Here is a 17880-nt window from a genome sequence, read left to right on the forward strand (position 1 = left end):
TTTTTTTTTTCCATTTCTTTCCCTATTTATATGTTTTTTAAAATGATAAATTTAACAGAAAATTCATAAATTTAGTAAATAGTTAAATTTGGAGATCTAAAAATGGATAAATTCAACGAATTTTGTTTTTGTTTTTGTGAATTATTAATATTATTTATTACAAATAAAGGTGAGAAGCAAAATTAATGACTAATGCATAATGTATAACTCAATGGATATTAAAATTTTTAATTTTAAAAAAAAAAGAAAAGAAAATAGGATTAGGGGTTTATATGACCCGAGAACCCGACAGCCTCAGACTACTTAATCAAGCTCCCTTTTGCCTTTGCATTTGAAGGACGGGTTATTCACATTTCATTTAATGGTCAGAGGCAAATTGAAAGCTAAGCAGTGGTAATTCTACAACTTTCTTGATTAAAGTAGCAATAACGTCACCAAATATGAACCTATTGAAAAAGGAAAGAGATTAATATATATATATATATATTTATTTATTTATTTATTTAGACAGAAACCAATTGGGCAAGAATCTCATCAACAGTACGATCGGAACTTCCGTCGCGATCCACCGCCCGTTTCGCTAACTCTCCCCATTTAGTGGCGTTTTTCCGAATCTTCGTTCCTCCGTTGTTATCCATGACCTTCAAGATGCAATCTGCAATCGTTGTCCGTCGCACTATTCTGGCATCGTCGAGCAGAGCCCTAACTCCGGTCTTCCAAATGTCTGTTACAAACTTGGCATTGGTGGTTTGATCTGTCCACTGCGGCATCGCCACCATGGGAACGCCGATGGTCAGAGCCTCCAGCGTCGAGTTCCAACCGCAGTGCGTCACAAAGCAACCGATCGATTCATGTGATAAAACATCCAATTGATAGCACCAAGGGACCAATAGCCCTCTGTCCACCGTCGCCTCTGCAAATTTCACTGGAACCTTCGCCGCCTCTGTCTCCCTTACCTGTTCAATCGGTACGTTAACTTTAGGCCTAATTTTGTTTCATATTCAATTGGTCACATGACTTTTTTTTTTAATTTAAATTTTAGAAAAAAAAAGTAAAAAATATATAAAAAATATGCTCGTGTCAAAATGTCTGATAAATTCTTAAAATCTCAAATTCTCTTGTCTTTTTTACTACATAAGTAGTAGATAGATTCAGACCTCGAGACGTTTGATTCTTTGTATTTCTATTTATGGGAGTAATATAGCTGAGGAACAAAATGATAATTACCGACATGAACAAAACTTAACGGGTCAATGCCTTGACTAAAACGTCATAATAAAATTTAACGGGTCAAAGCCTTATACTTTTGACTAAAATGTCAGAAGTTTAAATTTTTACCCACATATTATGAACGAGGAAGAACTTAAAAATTTTGTAAATAAATCCACGAAAGGTTAGTGTAAAACTTACCACCCACAAGAAAAAGGAATTACTTTGTGCCAAACCCCAAGCCAATTCCTCCATTTGCTCGACGCTCAAAGTTGCATAGCTCCCGAACGCTGCAAAAACTACTGACGCTTTTGGACGGGCGTCTAGCCATTTTTGGCAAACCTCATTGTTCATTTTGAAAAGGTTGAACCCATAGTCCCTATCGTCGTCTATTCGTTTGTCGGTGTAGAACGATGGTACATTCGGTCCGATCGTCTTCATGCTCAATTTATTCTTCATCCCTTCTAGAACCTGAAATCGTGCCCCAAAAAACAAAAGGGAATGAGTAAGTGAAGGAAGGAAGAAAGCAATTGTGTTCTTGGTACTCGTTTATATACGTTTAGTTGAATTTCTCTGGTAATTCATAGCCGAGATTTTGGTCTTCAAAATCGGACTTTATAGCATCTCGAAAACCAAAGGACTCGGATTCTTATATTTTTTAACATTGAAAATAAAGGAGAGCTCCTCTATTTATAGAGATTTTTAGATTTTGGGCTCGATTGACCAGTGACATTTTGATGAACGTGTCTTTCAGTGATCCTCTTTGTAGTGAAGCCAATAAAGAAACGTGCATTGATAGAATGCCAATATAGGACCGTGTATTGATAGGCTGGTGAAACTTAGACTTGAACTTGAACTTGAGGTGAGTGGAACTGTCCTTTGGCTCTACGCAAAAATAAGTTCTTTGAAATATATGGGAAACCCGATCTCCGCCCAAATATATGGAAAATTTGGGAGAGATGAAGATTGAAAGAGAAGGTGTCGGTGATATCAAATCGTGAGGCTGACAGTGATACGTAACAGACCAAAACGGATAATATCAAATCATGAGCCTGACGGTGATACGTAACAGGTCAAAACGGATAATATCTGCTAGCGATAGACTTTCACTAGCGATACGTAACAGGTCAAAACGAATAATATCTGCTAGCGATGGACTTTGACCAGTGATACGTAATAGGTCAAAACAGATAATAGCTGCTAGCGATGAGCTTTGAACAGTGATACGTAGCAAATCAGAACGGATAATATCTGCTAACGATGAACTTTGACCAGTGATACGTGACAGGTCAAAACGGATAATATTTGCTAGCGATGGACTTTGACCAGTGATACGTAAGTGATAAGTAACAGGTCAAAATGGATAATGTCGGCTAGCGATGAACTTTGACTGTTATAAATGTTATCAAACACGGAGAAGTGTGCTAGTTAGGAGTTTTAGTAGACAAACCTGGTGTTCTAGTTCGTAGAAACTATTGCAGACTAACCAATCGGCTTCCTCCACGTTTTCAAACTGATTAATCACCACATCCGAGAATCCCGGGTATGGGTTCACAACCTGGATAAACGACGGCATATCCGCCGTCGTCAGCGGCGGCATTCCGGCGATCCGAATCTCCTCCTCCGCCACCACGGGCACCTTAATTTCTCCCCTGTAAACATGGTAATAAATGTTATTCACAGCGCAAGACTGTGTGAAATACGCCACCGTCCTCAGCCCAAATTCCTTCCCCACATCCAAAACCCACGGCATAACTCCGTCGTACACCACGGCGTCGATGCGGCGGCCGGCGTCTTCCTTCCGCCGTATCAGATCCCGGAGAGTCTGTGACCCGTCATGCTTGAAGCGGTCGTGGTAGTCGGAGATGGAGACGGCGGAGGGAAATCCGCCGGCGTCGTGGCCGTCGGAGATGGTCTCGACGGGGAACGGCGGAGGGTGGTCGGAGTTGGGTTGGTTATTGAAAAGGAATTTGGTNAATCCCGGGTATGGGTTCACAACCTGGATAAACGACGGCATATCCGCCGTCGTCAGCGGCGGCATTCCGGCGATCCGAATCTCCTCCTCCGCCACCACGGGCACCTTAATTTCTCCCCTGTAAACATGGTAATAAATGTTATTCACAGCGCAAGACTGTGTGAAATACGCCACCGTCCTCAGCCCAAATTCCTTCCCCACATCCAAAACCCACGGCATAACTCCGTCGTACACCACGGCGTCGATGCGGCGGCCGGCGTCTTCCTTCCGCCGTATCAGATCCCGGAGAGTCTGTGACCCGTCATGCTTGAAGCGGTCGTGGTAGTCGGAGATGGAGACGGCGGAGGGAAATCCGCCGGCGTCGTGGCCGTCGGAGATGGTCTCGACGGGGAACGGCGGAGGGTGGTCGGAGTTGGGTTGGTTATTGAAAAGGAATTTGGTGACGACGAAGGTCACGGCGGCGCCCTTGTGATGGAGACGTTTGGAGAATTGTAAAAGGGGATTTATGTGACCTTGAGCTGGGTATGTAACCACCAGAAGATTAACTTTTTTCCCATTGTTGCCGATTTTGCCCTCACCGTCCGCCATGGAAATGGGCCCGAAGCTTTTCTCTCCCTCTTTCACAATCTTGAGGTCTTTATGAATGGATAAATGAGAAGTGTTTGTGGATGGTAATAGTTGGAGGATATTTGAGGACCACGGTCGATTAATGACGGTGAAAAAGACGACTATTTGAATTGCTACATTTTTTTTACCCACTAGAAAGTTCGGGTTACAACCTGAACAGAGTTTACAATTCAATCTAACTCAATCGTCTATTTTCGAGTTACGTTAGGTTAGATTGTCGGNTTTCTCTCCCTCTTTCACAATCTTGAGGTCTTTATGAATGGATAAATGAGAAGTGTTTGTGGATGGTAATAGTTGGAGGATATTTGAGGACCACGGTCGATTAATGACGGTGAAAAAGACGACTATTTGAATTGCTACATTTTTTTTACCCACTAGAAAGTTCGGGTTACAACCTGAACAGAGTTTACAATTCAATCTAACTCAATCGTCTATTTTCGAGTTACGTTAGGTTAGATTGTCGGGTTGTATTTTTTAATTATTTAAGAAATATTAATTATCTATCGTACCTATTGAAAATATTATTCACAAGTCACAACATATCATTAACATCAGTTTCAAACGTCAAATATTTTTAATTTTTATAATAATTTTAAAAGTAGAGTAGGATGAGGTTAGATTGTAACCCTAGTTACGGGTTAGTTAGGCTTGAACTTGAGACGAGCTAAGTTTTAGCTTGATCTTGAACGGAGCGAAACTCAACCTTAAATTTGAGATCGAACAAAGTTTAAATTCAAATATTAATCGAACATAACTCGACTTTGAACTTAGAGAAGAGTGTAGCTAATAATTTGAAGGGTGCAAGTGAAACACGAGCTTAAGCTCTACCTTACATTTGAGGTTAAGGGCAAGCGAAGCTCATAACTTGAACTTGAAGCAAGTGATGTTCAAACGTGAGCTTGAAGCGAGTGAACCTCTAACGTGTGAGACGAATGAAACTCTTCACTTGAGGCAAGCGAAGCTCGGAGGACTTGACCTTGAGAGAAGAGACCCTCAACTTTGAACTTGACAGAAACAACACTTGACCTAGTGATCAAATTAGGGGTGTACACTCAACTTGCTAACCCGAGAATTCAATCCGACCCAACCCAAATTATAAGGGTTGGGTTGGGTTTTAAAGGACTTTGAGTCTGGGTTGGGTTCGTTTTTTGAAACCCAATCTAGATCAGGTTCAAAATTCAAATTATTGAGACAACTCGTCCCAACCCGAAAACCTTTTAAAAGAAAGTCCAAGCCCACGCAGTCCACCCATGAGTCATGTTGTCTGACCCTGCCACGCGGCGCACATGCACTCTTCAGGGTGTAGACTTTCCCTCTCTCATCTTCGATACACGAGATTGAGTTAATAATTGTAATGATGATTCTCATCTATCTCATTGTCTCTCTGCTCTTAATCTTCATCGTTCTCATCTCACAACGTTCGTCTTCTCCATTGACGTCGTTCTCATCTCATAGCGGACGTCGACGTCACTCGCCAGTCACCTCTTTATTTCTTCGTCAAACTCTCTTCTCAGCTCTCATTTCTCCACTCAATCTCGTCTCTGTGTTTCTCGTCGAACGTCGTGGCCGATTCTCTCTGCGCTTGGCTTTCCGTTCCATTTCCGTCAGACTTCTACACTCTGTGTCTCTCGTCAAACTTCTCCGCTCGGCGGTAGGTTGTTTCTCTACTTCTTGTCTCTTCTCAATTTGGAACAACTCGAACACAACCTGAAAATAGAGGGTTGGGTTGGGTTACCAATCCAACCAACCCGAACGTTTGGGTTGGTTCAAAAAAATCCCTCAACCCAACCCGACCCGGACCATGTACAACCCCTAGATCAAAGTTCATCTTGATCTTGAAGCAAGTGCAACTCGACTTTGAATTTGAGGTGAAAGAAGCATGGACTTAAACTAGTTGACCTTAAATGATATAAATTAAGACATCTCAATCGTGTAACATGAACTTCAAGGAAGATGGGCTTCAATTATTATAGATGGTTTCAAATTTTGAGTGAATATAATCTAGAGTTATGGTGTTTCGTTAATGTATTTTAAAATTACATTTACATAGTGGCTAATTATAGTCATAAAATATGAATTTTGCAACTCTTGAAATGCCCCGAGAAGGTCAAAGGTTTTATTTCGAGGCTATATGAATCCATATTGTCTTTGTAGAGTAGACATAGAAAATCTAGTAAAACGAGCATTTGAGCTTTCTGTTAAACAAGATCCAAGTTTCTTCGCAATTTTATGTCGTTTATGTTACAATTATTCAAACTTGATATGATCGATCTTGTTTGTGGAGTGATTTGAATCTCAAATAAGTTTTCTTACCTTGAGATATTTGATCAACAAGGTAACTCAGATCTTACTCTCCCAAGACATGTTTAAGATCATAAACAGGTCTAAATCAACTGATATCGATGTTATTGATGATACACCACAATGGATGATATCTTCCATGGCATCGTAGTGTCCAAATTTATCGCTTTCATACATCATGGCATGATCATATCATAATGTAACTTATCATAACATAACGTAGCTTGTTGTGGTGTAACATAACATGACATAGTATGACATAGCACATAACATATCATAACATAATATTCTCATGTAGGGGCCACCACAACATAACATAACATTCAACCCATGTAGTGCCCACCATAACATAACATAATATTCAACACATGAAGGGTCACGGGACAGGTGTCATCATACACAAAAACACATGAAGGGCCACGAGACACGTGTCATCACACACAAGAAAACATGAAGGGCCACGTGACAGGTGTCATCATACACAAGAACACATGAAGGGCCACGGACAGGTGTCATCATACACAATAACACATGAAGGGCCACAGGACACGTGTCATCATACACAAGAACACATGAAGGGTCACGGGACACGTGTCATCATACATAAGGACATGTGTTATCATAAACAGAACACATGAAGGGTCACAGAACACGTGTTATCATACACAAGAACACATGAAGGGTCATGGGACACATGTTATCATACACAAGGACACGTGTCATCATACACAAGGACACGGGTCATCATACACAATGACACATGAAGGGTCACGGGACGCGTGTCATCATTACACAAAGACACATGAAGGGCTACGGGACACATGAAGGGCTACGGGACACATGTCATCATACACAAGAACACATGAAGGGCTACGGGACACATGTCATCATACACAAGAACACATGAAGGGCCCGAGGTTCAATCCTAACAAACATTTTGAAAATAGACCAAAAGAAAATAAAAATAAAAATAATTAAATTTAAATATTCAAACAAAAACCAATTGGGCAAGAATCTCATCAACAGTACGATCCGAACTTCCGTCGCGATCCACCGCCCGTTTCGCTAACTCTCTCCATTTAGCGGCGTTTTTCCGAATCTTCGTTCCTCCGTCGTCATCCATGACCTTCAAGATGCAATCTGCAACCGATGTCCGCCGCACTATTCCCGCATCGTCAAGCGGAGCCCTAACTCCGGTCTTCCAAATGTCCGTTACAAACTTGGCATTGGTGGTTTGATCTGTCCACTGCGGCATCGCCACCATGGGAACGCCGATGGTCAGAGCCTCCAGCGTCGAGTTCCAGCCGCAGTGCGTCACAAAGCAACCGATCGATTCATGTGATAAAACATCCAATTGACGACACCAAGGGACCAATAGCCCTCTGCCTGCCGTCGCTTCTGCAAATTTCGCCGGAATCTTCGCCGCCTCTGTCTCCCTTACCTGTTCAACCGGTACGTTAACGTTAGACCTAATTTTGTTTCATTTTTTTTAATTTAAATTTTATAAAAATAAAAAATAATAAAACAAAATGTCTAATAAATTCTTTAGAAAAATTTTAAAATCCGGAAAAAGATAATTAAGTTTTTTTTAGACTCGAGACGTTTGATCCTTTGTATTTCTATTTATATTGCTATTTCTTAAACGGGTCAATGTCGGGTCAATGTCTTATACTTTTGACTAAAACGTTCGAGATTTAAATTTTTACCCACATGTTATGAACGAGGAAAAACTAAATAAATCTACTGAAGGTTAGTGTAAGACTTACCACCCACAAGAAAAAGGAATTGCTTTGTGCCAAACCCCAAGCCAATTCCTCCATTTGCTCGACGCTCAAAGCTGCATAGCTTCCGAACGCTACAAAAACTACTGACGCTTTTGGATGGGTGTCTAGCCATTTTTGGCAAACCTCATTGTTCATTTTGAACAGGTTGAACCCGTAGTCCCTATCGTTGTCTATTCGTTTGTCGGTGTAGAACGATGGTATGTTCGGTCCGATCGCCTTCATCTTCCATTTATTCTCCATCCCTTCTAGCACCTGAAACCTTGCCCCAAAAAACAAAAGGGAATGAGTAAGTGAATGAAGGAAGAAAAGCAATCGTGTTCTTTATATCTGTTTGTACATGTATTGATCTAGATCATGACTGGAGTGCTTGTTCTCGAGATTGAATCTTTTAACTTGTTTTCGAAGCTTTCAAACTTGTAGCTTGTTCTAGAGGTTGAATTGTCAGTTTATTATCAAAGTCTTCAAGATCGGCCTTCATAGCCGAGATTTTGGTCTTCAAAATCGGCCTTTATAGCATCTTTGGTCTTTGATTCCAAGAGTCGTAGAGAGAACGTCTATTTATAGAGATTTTTAGATTTGAGCTCGATCGACCCATGACCATTCACCTGTGTAGTGTTGCCTGGTCAGTGACCATTCTCTTATCTTCCTGTCTCCGTCCCTATCTTGTTTCCTAGTCAGTGACCATTCTCTTATTTTCCTGTCTCCGTCCCCGCAAAAATAAGTTTTTTGGAATATATGGAAAAACCGATCACCGCCAAAATTGAAAAAATTGGAGAGATGGAAATTGAAACAGGAGGTGGGAACTTCCCAAAACGTGGATTGTGAGATCCCAAGTCGGTTGGAGAGGAGAACGAATCATTCTAGTGGTATAGAAATTTCTCTTAACCGGACGCGTTTTAAAACCTGTGAAGCTGACGGATAATGTTACAAATGTTATCAAAGCCCGACACTGAGCGGTGGGTAGTGTGCGCCAGGACGATTTGAAACAAAATTAAAGGTTCGGAGTTTTAGTAGACAAACCTGGTGTTCTAGTTCGTAGAAACTGTTGCAGACTAACCAATCGGCTTCCTCCACGTTTCCAAACTGATTAATCACCAGATCGGAGAATCCCGGATATGGGTTCCCAACCTGGACAAGCGACGGCATATCCGCCATCGTCAGCAGCGGCATTCCGGCGATCCGAATCTCCTCCTCCGCTGCCGCCACCACCGGCGCCTTAATTTCTCCCCTGTAAACATGGTAATAAATGTTATTCACAGCGCAGGACTGTGTAAAATACGCCACCGTCCTCAGCCCAAATTCCTTCCCCACATCCAAAATCCACGGCATAAATCCGTCGTACACCACGGCGTCGAACCGGCGGCCGGCGTCCTCCTTCCGCCGTATCAGATCCCGGAGAGTCTGTGACCCGTCGTGCTTGAGGCGGTCGTGGTAGTCGGAGATGGAGACGGCGGAGAGAAATCCGCCGGCGTCGTGGCCATCGGAGATCGTCTCGACGGGAAACGGCGGAGGGTGGTCGGAGTTGGGTTGGTTATTGAAAAGGAATTTGGTGACGACGAAGGTCACGGCGGCGCCCTTATGATGGAGACGTTTGGAGAATTGTAAAAGGGGATTTATGTGACCTTGAGCTGGGTATGTAACCACCAGAAGATTAACTTTTTTCCCATTGTTGCCGGTTTTGCCCTCACCGTCCGCCATGGAAATGGGCCCGAAGCTTTTCTCTCCCTCTTTCACAATCTTGAGGTCTTTATGAATGGGATAAAATGAGAATTGTTTGTGGACATAATAGAGATGGAGGAGATTTCAAGACTAGAGTAGATTAATGACGTGAATAAGACAATTATTTAGATTGCTAAATTTGTCGACGGGTTGTAACCTGAATAGAGTTTTTTCGAGTTCGGTCATGTTAGATTGTCAGGTGCTTTAACCGAAATTTTTTTAGATAATTCTGTAATACAATTTGGTCGAGGAACTTTAGGGCACCCTTGGAGTAATGCACCAGGTGCTGTAGCTAACTGAGTAGCTCTAGAAGCATGTGTACAAGCTCGTAACGAGGGACGTAATGAAATTATTCGTGAGGCTAAGTTATATCACATCACTAATATCAGTTACAGACCCAACCCGTAAATATTGGTTTGTATGATTATTATTATTATGGGTTAATTATTAGGGTTTCAAATTTAGTAAGATTTATAAGGTAAAGTGTTCAAATTGAATTTTTCTTTCTTTTTTGTCATTTTATTATTATTATTATTATTATTAGTATTTTAAAAGGTTCAAATATTCTTTTTGACCCCACACTTGTTAAATGAATTATGTACATTTTCGATTTCATCGAATTTTGAGTTTAAAATGTTTTATACTTTCGAAGTTTTTTTGTTTTTTTTTTNTCTTTTGTCATATTTTATTAATTAATTTACTAGAATTAAATTATACTTTTTGTTGATATATATTTTATTGGGTGGGGAATTGGGCTGAGAGACAGGGACGGGGAATATAATTTCGTCTCTAACACTATTTATCTAAAGGAAAAAAATATGTGGGTAAAATGGACATCTCTAATGACAATCTTTTTTATTACTGAATAATATCATTTACGTCGTGTGACATCCCACATTGGTTGGAAAGTAGAACGAAACATTTTTTTATAAGGGTGTGGAAAACTCTCTCTAGCATACGCGTTTTAAAAACCTTGAGAGGAAGCCCGAAAGGGAAAGCCTAAAGAGGATAATATTTGCTAGCGGTGGGCTTGAGTCGTTACAAATGGTATTAGAGCCAGGCACCAGGTGACGTGCCAGAGAGGAGGCTGAGCCCTGAAAGAGGTAGACACGAGGCGACTCGAAGGAGTGTGGATTAGTGGATCCCATATCAATTAGAGAAGGGAACAAGTGCCGGCAAGGACGATGGGCCCCGAAGGAGGGTGGATTGGTGGGTCCCACATCAATTGGAGAAGGAAACGAGTGTCATCGAGAACGCTGGACCCTGAAGGAGTGTAGATTGGTGGGTCTCACATCGATTGGAGAAGGGAACGAGTGTCAGCGAGGACGCTAGGCCCCGAAAGAAGGTGTATTGTGAGATCCCACATCAGTTGGGGAGGAAAACGAAACATTTTTTTTATAAGGGCGTGGAAATCCCTCCTTAACTGTTTTAAAAACCTTGAGGGGAAGCCCGAGAGAGAAAACCCAAAGAGGGTGAGCCCTGAAGGGAGTGGACATGAGGCGGTATGCCAGCAAAGACGCTAGGCCCCAAAAGAGGGTGTATTGTGAGATCCCACATCGGTTGGGGAGGAAAACAAAACATTTTTTTATAAGGGTATCAAAATTTCTCCCTAGCAGACGTGTTTTAAAAACTTTGAGGGGAAGCCCGAAAGAGAAAATCCAAAGAGGGTGAGCCCCGAAGGGAGTGGACACGAGGCGGTGTGCCAACAAGGACGTTGGGCCCCGAAAGAGGGTGTATTGTGAGATCCCATATCAGTTAGAGAGGAGAATGAAACATTTTTTATATAAGGCTGCGAAAATCTATCCCTAACAGACATGTTTTAAAAACCTTGAGAGGAAGTCCGAACAAGAAAATGCAAAGAGGACAATATCTACTAACAGTGGACTTGAGTCGTTATACGTCTCTTAACTGTACCGTCCCGTGGAAGAAAGAAAGAAAGAAGGTTATATAGGAACTTGGCTTCATTTCACTTGGTATTATATCATTTCTTTATATATATATATCTTCTACATGAACTCAATTCAAAATCTTTTACATGGGATTTACACAAGTAGAAGTTGAGGAGCATAATTTTCTAGCAACAAAACACACCTAAAACAATGTTCATTCTTCATCAGAAGAACTGTATTTCTGCACTCTATGATGAGCTTGAAATGCTTGTGGTAATGTCGGATTCACCGGAACTGGGAATTTATGAGCCGAACTCACGATCGTCCGCTCGTTTATCGTCCCGACTTCTTTGCAGACTCCGTCCAGAACCGTTAGGAAATCTCGAACCACCATGAAAATCCTAAATGGATGAGCTTCTTCCTTGGCAGAGTTGCCATGGAAGTACTCAGTGATCTCCTTTACTAGAGATAATGCAACACTTTCCTGAGCTTGGATTCTAATCAGTTCCTCTTCTGCCATTTTCAAGAATCTACTCATCGAGTACGAGAACTTTTCCGTGCTATCGTTTCGTCCATCTGCTTCGTTGAGACGTAGAGCCTCCCTAATGTTGTTGAGTCCTCTCGAAAGCTTAACGACCTCGCCATTGAGCACGTCGGAATCCATCGAAGCAGCCTTCTTTACGTTGCTGAGCTCTGAGCTAAGACTCGAAACAACTTGCAGACCAAGCTTCCTGCATTTGATATCGTCATTCGGGTTCAAGTTTGGAGAACTCGTGTTACAAAGACGAGCTCCTTCGCTTCTTATGATTTCTTGTACGACGAAATGTAGAAGAGTGGTTTTTCCATCTGCACCCTTGACATCAACAAGTTTTAAAAGCGTGTCGAGTTTGAACGCGTGGGCATCACCACGGTTCGTGCCAACGTTCATACGATTCCCTGTCTTGAGTACAGCTTCTAAAAGTTTCAAGAACATCCTGCTGTTCCTCAATTCTTCACAGGCAGTCTGCAATTAGAGAAAACGAATTGGCGTTTTTATAACTATCAGATCATCACAGATTCAGTAATTCTCGAGACGGGTCGACGGGTCGACGGGGTTATATAACTTAAGTACCTCGAGATTTTCGAATGACTTCTTTAGGTACTCGATCTCGGACTCGAAATTTGCCATGTAAAGCATTGCATCCACCCTTTTGAATGCAAAAGGAACATCAAGGATTGCCTTCAAAAACTTCTCAGCTGGGCCAAATTTTGTAGGTGAGACATCCTTTGATGCCTTTAGCTTGCGTTCTTCTTCTTTTGTTGGAGCCATTTTCAATAAGCTTTCAAGTAGCTCTATTCCAAGTGCTTCTGCATTACCTGCATTCATATCATTCAAGCTTTTATACTCACTTTTCGGTCGGGATTCGACAGAATAGAGATGTTTATCGACTTGACAACATAGCTCGGGAATGTAAACGTTGGATACTCCGAAAAGAAACGTTCTTTTGCCAAGGAAGATCGGAGAAACTTGTAGATTTCCTTATGGATAGTTACTAACCAAGACATATACTACAGAAAAGGCAGCAGTGATTTGGCCAACAGACATGACGTGAGATCCCATGTCGGTTGGAAAGAGGAACGAAGCATTTTTTATAAAGGTGTGGAAACCTCTCCCTAGAATACGCGTTATAAAAACCTTGAGGAGAAACTCGAAAAGGAAAGCCAAAGAGTACAATATCTGCTAGCGGTAGGCTTTGACTATTACAAATGGTATGATAGTCAAATACCGGGCGGTGTGCCAACAAGGATGCTGGGCCCCCCAAGGGGAGTGGATTGTGAGATCCCACATCGGTTGGAGAGAGAGGAACGAAGCATTCCTCGTAAGGGTGTGGAAACCTCTCCCTAGCAAACGCGTATTAAAAACCTTGAGAGGAAGCCTGGAAAGGAAAGCCTAAAAAGGACAATATCTACTAGCGGTGGACTTGGGCTGTTACAAATGGTATCAAAGCGAGACACTGGACGTTGTGCCAACAAAGACACTGGGTGTCACGATCCTACTTTTAGGTTGCGACACTGGACCCCTAAGGAGGTACATTGTGGTATCCCACATCGGTTGGAGAGGGGAACGAAACATTCCTTATAAGGGTATGGAGACCTCTTCCTAGCAAATGCGTTTTAAAAAAATCTTGAGGGGAAGCTCGGAAGGGAAATCCGAAGAAGAAAATATCTGCTAGTGGTGGGCTTGGGCTGTTACAACTGATATTAGAGCCAGACACCGGGCAGTGTGCCAACGAGGACGCTGGCCCCCAAAGGGGGTGGATTATGAGATCCCACATCGGATGGAGAGGGGAATGAAACATTCCTTTTAAGGGTGTGGAAACCTCTCCCTAGTAGACGTGTTTTAAAAACTTTGAGGGGAAGCCCGGAAAGGAAAGCCTAAAGAGGACAATATCTGCTAGCAGTGGGCTTGAGTTGTTACAAATGATATCAGAGCCCGACTCCGGGCGCTGTGCTAATGAGGACGCTGGACCCCCAAGGGGGTGGATTGGAAGATACTCTATGTAGGAGATGCGTTTTAAAAACCTTGAAGGGAAGCTCGAAAAGGAAAACCCAAAGAGGACAATATCTAGTAGCGGTGGGCTAAGACTATTACACCATAACATGTAAGTTTGTATAGCACAAATTCGATCGAAAGATGCAAAACCTTTACCATGGAGCCAAGAAATCTTAACCATACCTTCTAAAAGGGCATCACAAACTTCTTCTATCGTCACATTAAGCGCTCGTAACGCGATCGCAATGTTCTGCGACTTCTTCGGATCGAGAACTCCGATCTCTTGGTTAGGTGTCGGAAACACAGGCCGTGGAGTTGTCTCCTTCGAGTTGGAAGTGTTCACAACAAACAGAGTTTCAATCATTTCCTCATTCACTCTACAACAAAACCAATTCTAGTAAGCTCAGAATCTCAACAGTTCAAGACACTATTCATCAAAAAAAAGCAACTGAAAAACAGAGAAAACATGAGTTCTTGATTCTTCACTTACTTAAAAGAGCTTGATCTGAGTTGATCCCACACCATCTCACGATCAGAGCTAGCCCTTACTTTATCCCAATGCAATGGCTTCAATTTGGGCTTGGGGGTATCTTCAGATGATTCACCATTGCTTTTGCAAGATGGCAGCTGAATTGGTGATACATTTTTCAGATTCTCCATTTGAAATGGCTTTAATGGAGGCACTAATGGAGGAGCCGCCTTTGTAATGGATTGATCCATTGGTGTTTTAGGAGAAATCGGCATTTCTCTGCGTCCTGGGAGTGCTACCAGTGGTGGTGGTGGCGGCGGTGGCGGTGGTGGAGGTGGAGGTGGTGGAGGAGCCACATTAGAAGAAGATTTCACATCTTGATCAAAATGGTTGAGAATTCTCTCTGGTGATGGTGGAGAAGACCTGGTTTGATCGGAAATAATGGAGGTTCTCGACGGAGAAGAGTCCAAAACTACTCGTTCCGGTGACGATGAAGGAGAAGATGAAGTAAATGAGTAAGGAAATTGCTTAAGTTTTGCATCGGAATCCGAATCAGGAACGTTTGAAACTATCGGCGGTTGAATCTGAATTTGCCCTAAAATTCCATCTGAAAGAGGAAATAAACAAGGAGAAGAAGGAAACTGCTCGCCTGGATCTGAATTCCGATGAACTAAATCCTTATCGGTTGATAAATTCGGGAAAATCGCACTGAGAATTGAAGCATTTGAAAATCTCCGGGAAGAAGATGCGGTGGAGTTCTTCTCCGTCGCTAAACGCATTGGAGATGGACAATGAGATTTAACGCCGCCGTCTGATTCGCCTCCGCCGTGGGAAACCTGCTCCGCATGTTGAACGGATCTCCTAGGGCTCATACTCGCCGGTGGAGATAGTGAGAGACTCTTAGAACATGATCTCGCCGGCGAAATGGAACCGCTAGATGTAGAACACGAAGTCGAGCTCGAATCGCTGGTTTTGCCAAGCAAATCTTCCGCCGCCATTGTTGCGAGAACTCGTCGAGATCCCGATCCAATCGCGCCGAGAGAACCTTTCGGAGAGTAAAATTCCTCTTCCTCTTCATCTCCAATCGATTTCTCCTCTCCATTTTCGCGATTTTTCTTCTCATTCGTCCGACCTAGATTCAGCGGCGGAAGCGGATGAAGCTCCGGCGAATCCAACGGCCTAGAACCAACAACACGAGCTCCGCCAACGGAACGTTCGTCGATCCCTCTCGTGCTTACAAGAGTACCTAAATACAGAAACTCAGAGCTAGTAGCCGACGGATTTCTCAACTTAGGGATTCCATTACCGACTTCAACATTCTGAACCAGAGACAACCGGCTACTATCCTCCGATCTATACGTCTTTCCATCGCCCAATCCACGACCACCCCGCCGCCGCCGCCAGAACAAAAACCCTACAATGCAGATTACCAAGACGGCGGAAACAACCCCAGCAATAACCAACGGAACAACCTTCTTGGAACTGTAACCAGACGAATGAGGTAGATTCAGAGAAGATATATTAGCCGGAAACGAGGCTAAACTCGCCGGCGCTGGAGGAGGTGGAGTTGCAGGATACGTCGGAAAGAATGGTGACCCATCAGGTGTTGCAGGAGGGGTAGTGGAAAATGGGTATTTGGGATTCGGCGGTGGGGGTACCGGAGGCGATGGCTGCTCCGCCGGAGGAGCAGAATCAATCGGAAAAAATGGCTGGTGAAGCAATCTCCGACCACCGGCGGAAATTTCAGAAGATTTACAGTGAGGGAATACAATCAACAACAACAAGAAGAAGAAGAAGAAGGAATCAAACATTGTGGGATTGTTCCTCAGAGCAGTGAAGAAACAGAGGAAGATTGGGGGAGACAGGTTTGCAGTAATGGCTTACAGATTTGTGTGGGGCACTTTTTTTCTTTTCTTTTCTTTTCTTTTCTTTTCTTTCATTTTCTCTCTCCCCAAACAGAGAGAGAAAATGCTTAATCAAAGAGTAATTTGATTGGTTATGAGTGTGGGAGTGATGCATACAGCTAAGATTCTATTGCTCTCTAATGGCTTCCCCCTTCTTCTAACCTCCATTGATTTTCAACGTCAATCTTCATCATCTTCTTCCTTTTATTCTCTTTTCTCTCTCTCTCTCTCTCTCATCTTCTTTTACTTTCTATTTCTCTCTCTCTCCTTCTATACCGTTACGAATCCCGATCCCGACCCTCCCTACTGGCTAACACGAGTTCTATCAAGATACTTTGCTTTGTTTTTGCTAGCTCACTCATAACGACCCATGTCTCATGTTTGACACCTAATGGTCCCGACATTCCCCTACGACATGGTTACTTACGTCTTGCTTTTAAGAGTAAAAGCTATCCCACTGATATCAGTCATTGCAGGATGCTTCTTACGAAAATTCTCATTCTATCTTCGAGATTGCTCTCATTCGGATATGATCTCAGTTTATTTATGTACCCCTCGTTTACTCGAGTGTTAAACTATCCATTATTTTAACCATTTTTTAATCATCATATCTACATATTGTGAGATCCCACATCGATTGGAGAGGGGAACGAGTGTTAGTGAGGACGTTGAGCCCTAAAGATGAGTGAATTGTGAGATCCCACATCGGGTGAATAGGGGAACGAAGCATTTTAAAATCTTGAATAGGTGTAGAAAAATGCTTCGTTCCCCTCTCAAATGCGTTTTAAAATCTTGAAGGGAAGCCTGGAAGGGAAAGCCCAAAAAGGACAATATCGGTTAACAGTAGGCTTGAGCTGTTACACATAATCACTCTCATTCATATATGATCTCGGTTCATTCACTACATCTCATTTCCTCGAGCGTCCGTAAGTCACGTGAGGAAAATTTCAAATGACCCATGTATGGGCAAAAATTTGAGTATTTGATCTTCAAGGTAAATATGGAGTGTCTTAACGAATTGAGCTATGTTCAAATTGATATGACTATGAACCAATATACTAGACGAGGAGTACAAAGCTCTATCATAACCTAATTTCCAAGCTTAACATTGTAGAGGAAATCATTCAAACATCTAACCGTTAGAAATACATAATGTCCCGATCAAACAAATTCAGCAGGCACCGAGTCATTCAGCCGACAAAGATCTAAGCTCGTAAAGTAATACGAAAAGAAAAGTTTTCGAGTAGTGAGTGTTGCATCACTCTTTTAATCTCAATGGTTAGCTCACCTTTTAGAAAAAAATCATAGGTTTTGAAAAAGAATGTATTTATTATATACTTTCCTTTCAAGCTTTTCTTTTTATCCTTTTCATGAAAACAAAATTATAAATCATATATAATATAAGGAATGATAACGATTATGCTCCGAACGAACAAGCTGCACCGACGAATTTTCTTTTCCTCGACATTC

The 17880-nt window shown here is 42.3% G+C and overlaps 2 protein-coding genes across 4 annotated transcripts; both read right to left on the reverse strand.

Annotated features, from left to right (window-relative positions):
• Window positions 1-496: 496 nt before the first annotated feature.
• LOC111811427 (UDP-glycosyltransferase 74G1-like) lies at window positions 497-9666 on the reverse strand. 3 transcript variants are annotated; one of them, XM_023698267.1, is made up of 4 exons: window positions 9443-9666; window positions 2660-3179; window positions 1411-1680; window positions 497-956 (listed from the first exon to the last, which is right to left on the reverse strand). In XM_023698267.1, exons 1-4 carry the CDS (start codon window positions 9592-9594, stop codon window positions 504-506), a joined length of 1395 nt encoding a protein of 464 aa, XP_023554035.1. In that variant the 5' UTR covers window positions 9595-9666; the 3' UTR covers window positions 497-503. The 3 variants fall into 3 exon arrangements, with proteins under 3 accessions (XP_023554035.1, XP_023554036.1, XP_023554034.1); XM_023698268.1 differs by lacking the exon at window positions 9443-9666 and adding an exon at window positions 3621-3822; XM_023698266.1 differs by lacking the exons at window positions 497-956; window positions 1411-1680; window positions 2660-3179 and adding exons at window positions 6935-7553; window positions 7879-8148 and having other exon boundaries at window positions 8917-9666.
• A 1904-nt stretch (window positions 9667-11570) lies between these two features.
• Window positions 11571-16616, reverse strand: LOC111811426 (formin-like protein 1). The gene is made up of 4 exons (XM_023698265.1): window positions 14528-16616; window positions 14221-14414; window positions 12616-12860; window positions 11571-12507 (listed from the first exon to the last, which is right to left on the reverse strand). The coding sequence occupies exons 1-4, from the start codon at window positions 16315-16317 to the stop codon at window positions 11719-11721; spliced, it is 3018 nt and encodes a 1005-aa protein (XP_023554033.1). The 5' UTR covers window positions 16318-16616; the 3' UTR covers window positions 11571-11718.
• Window positions 16617-17880: the final 1264 nt, after the last annotated feature.

Source organism: Cucurbita pepo, chromosome LG15, assembly GCF_002806865.2.
Source record: "Cucurbita pepo subsp. pepo cultivar mu-cu-16 chromosome LG15, ASM280686v2, whole genome shotgun sequence".
In the NCBI taxonomy this organism is placed as follows: Eukaryota; Viridiplantae; Streptophyta; class Magnoliopsida; order Cucurbitales; family Cucurbitaceae; genus Cucurbita; species Cucurbita pepo.

Coding starts and splice junctions, on each gene's coding strand:
- LOC111811427 (XM_023698266.1), bottom strand. CDS start 9,594: ATGGCGGACGGTGAGGGCAAAACCGGCAACAATGGGAAAAAAGTTAAT. Junction 8,149..8,916: donor TCTACGAACTAGAACACCAG/GTTTGTCTACTA, acceptor GCAAGGTTTCAG/GTGCTAGAAGGGATGGAGAA. Junction 7,554..7,878: donor ATTCCTTTTTCTTGTGGGTG/GTAAGTCTTACA, acceptor CCGGTTGAACAG/GTAAGGGAGACAGAGGCGGC.
- LOC111811426 (XM_023698265.1), bottom strand. CDS start 16,317: ATGTTTGATTCCTTCTTCTTCTTCTTCTTGTTGTTGTTGATTGTATTC. Junction 12,861..14,220: donor TTGTGATGCCCTTTTAGAAG/GTATGGTTAAGA, acceptor ATATGAATGCAG/GTAATGCAGAAGCACTTGGA. Junction 12,508..12,615: donor AGTCATTCGAAAATCTCGAG/GTACTTAAGTTA, acceptor CTCTAATTGCAG/ACTGCCTGTGAAGAATTGAG.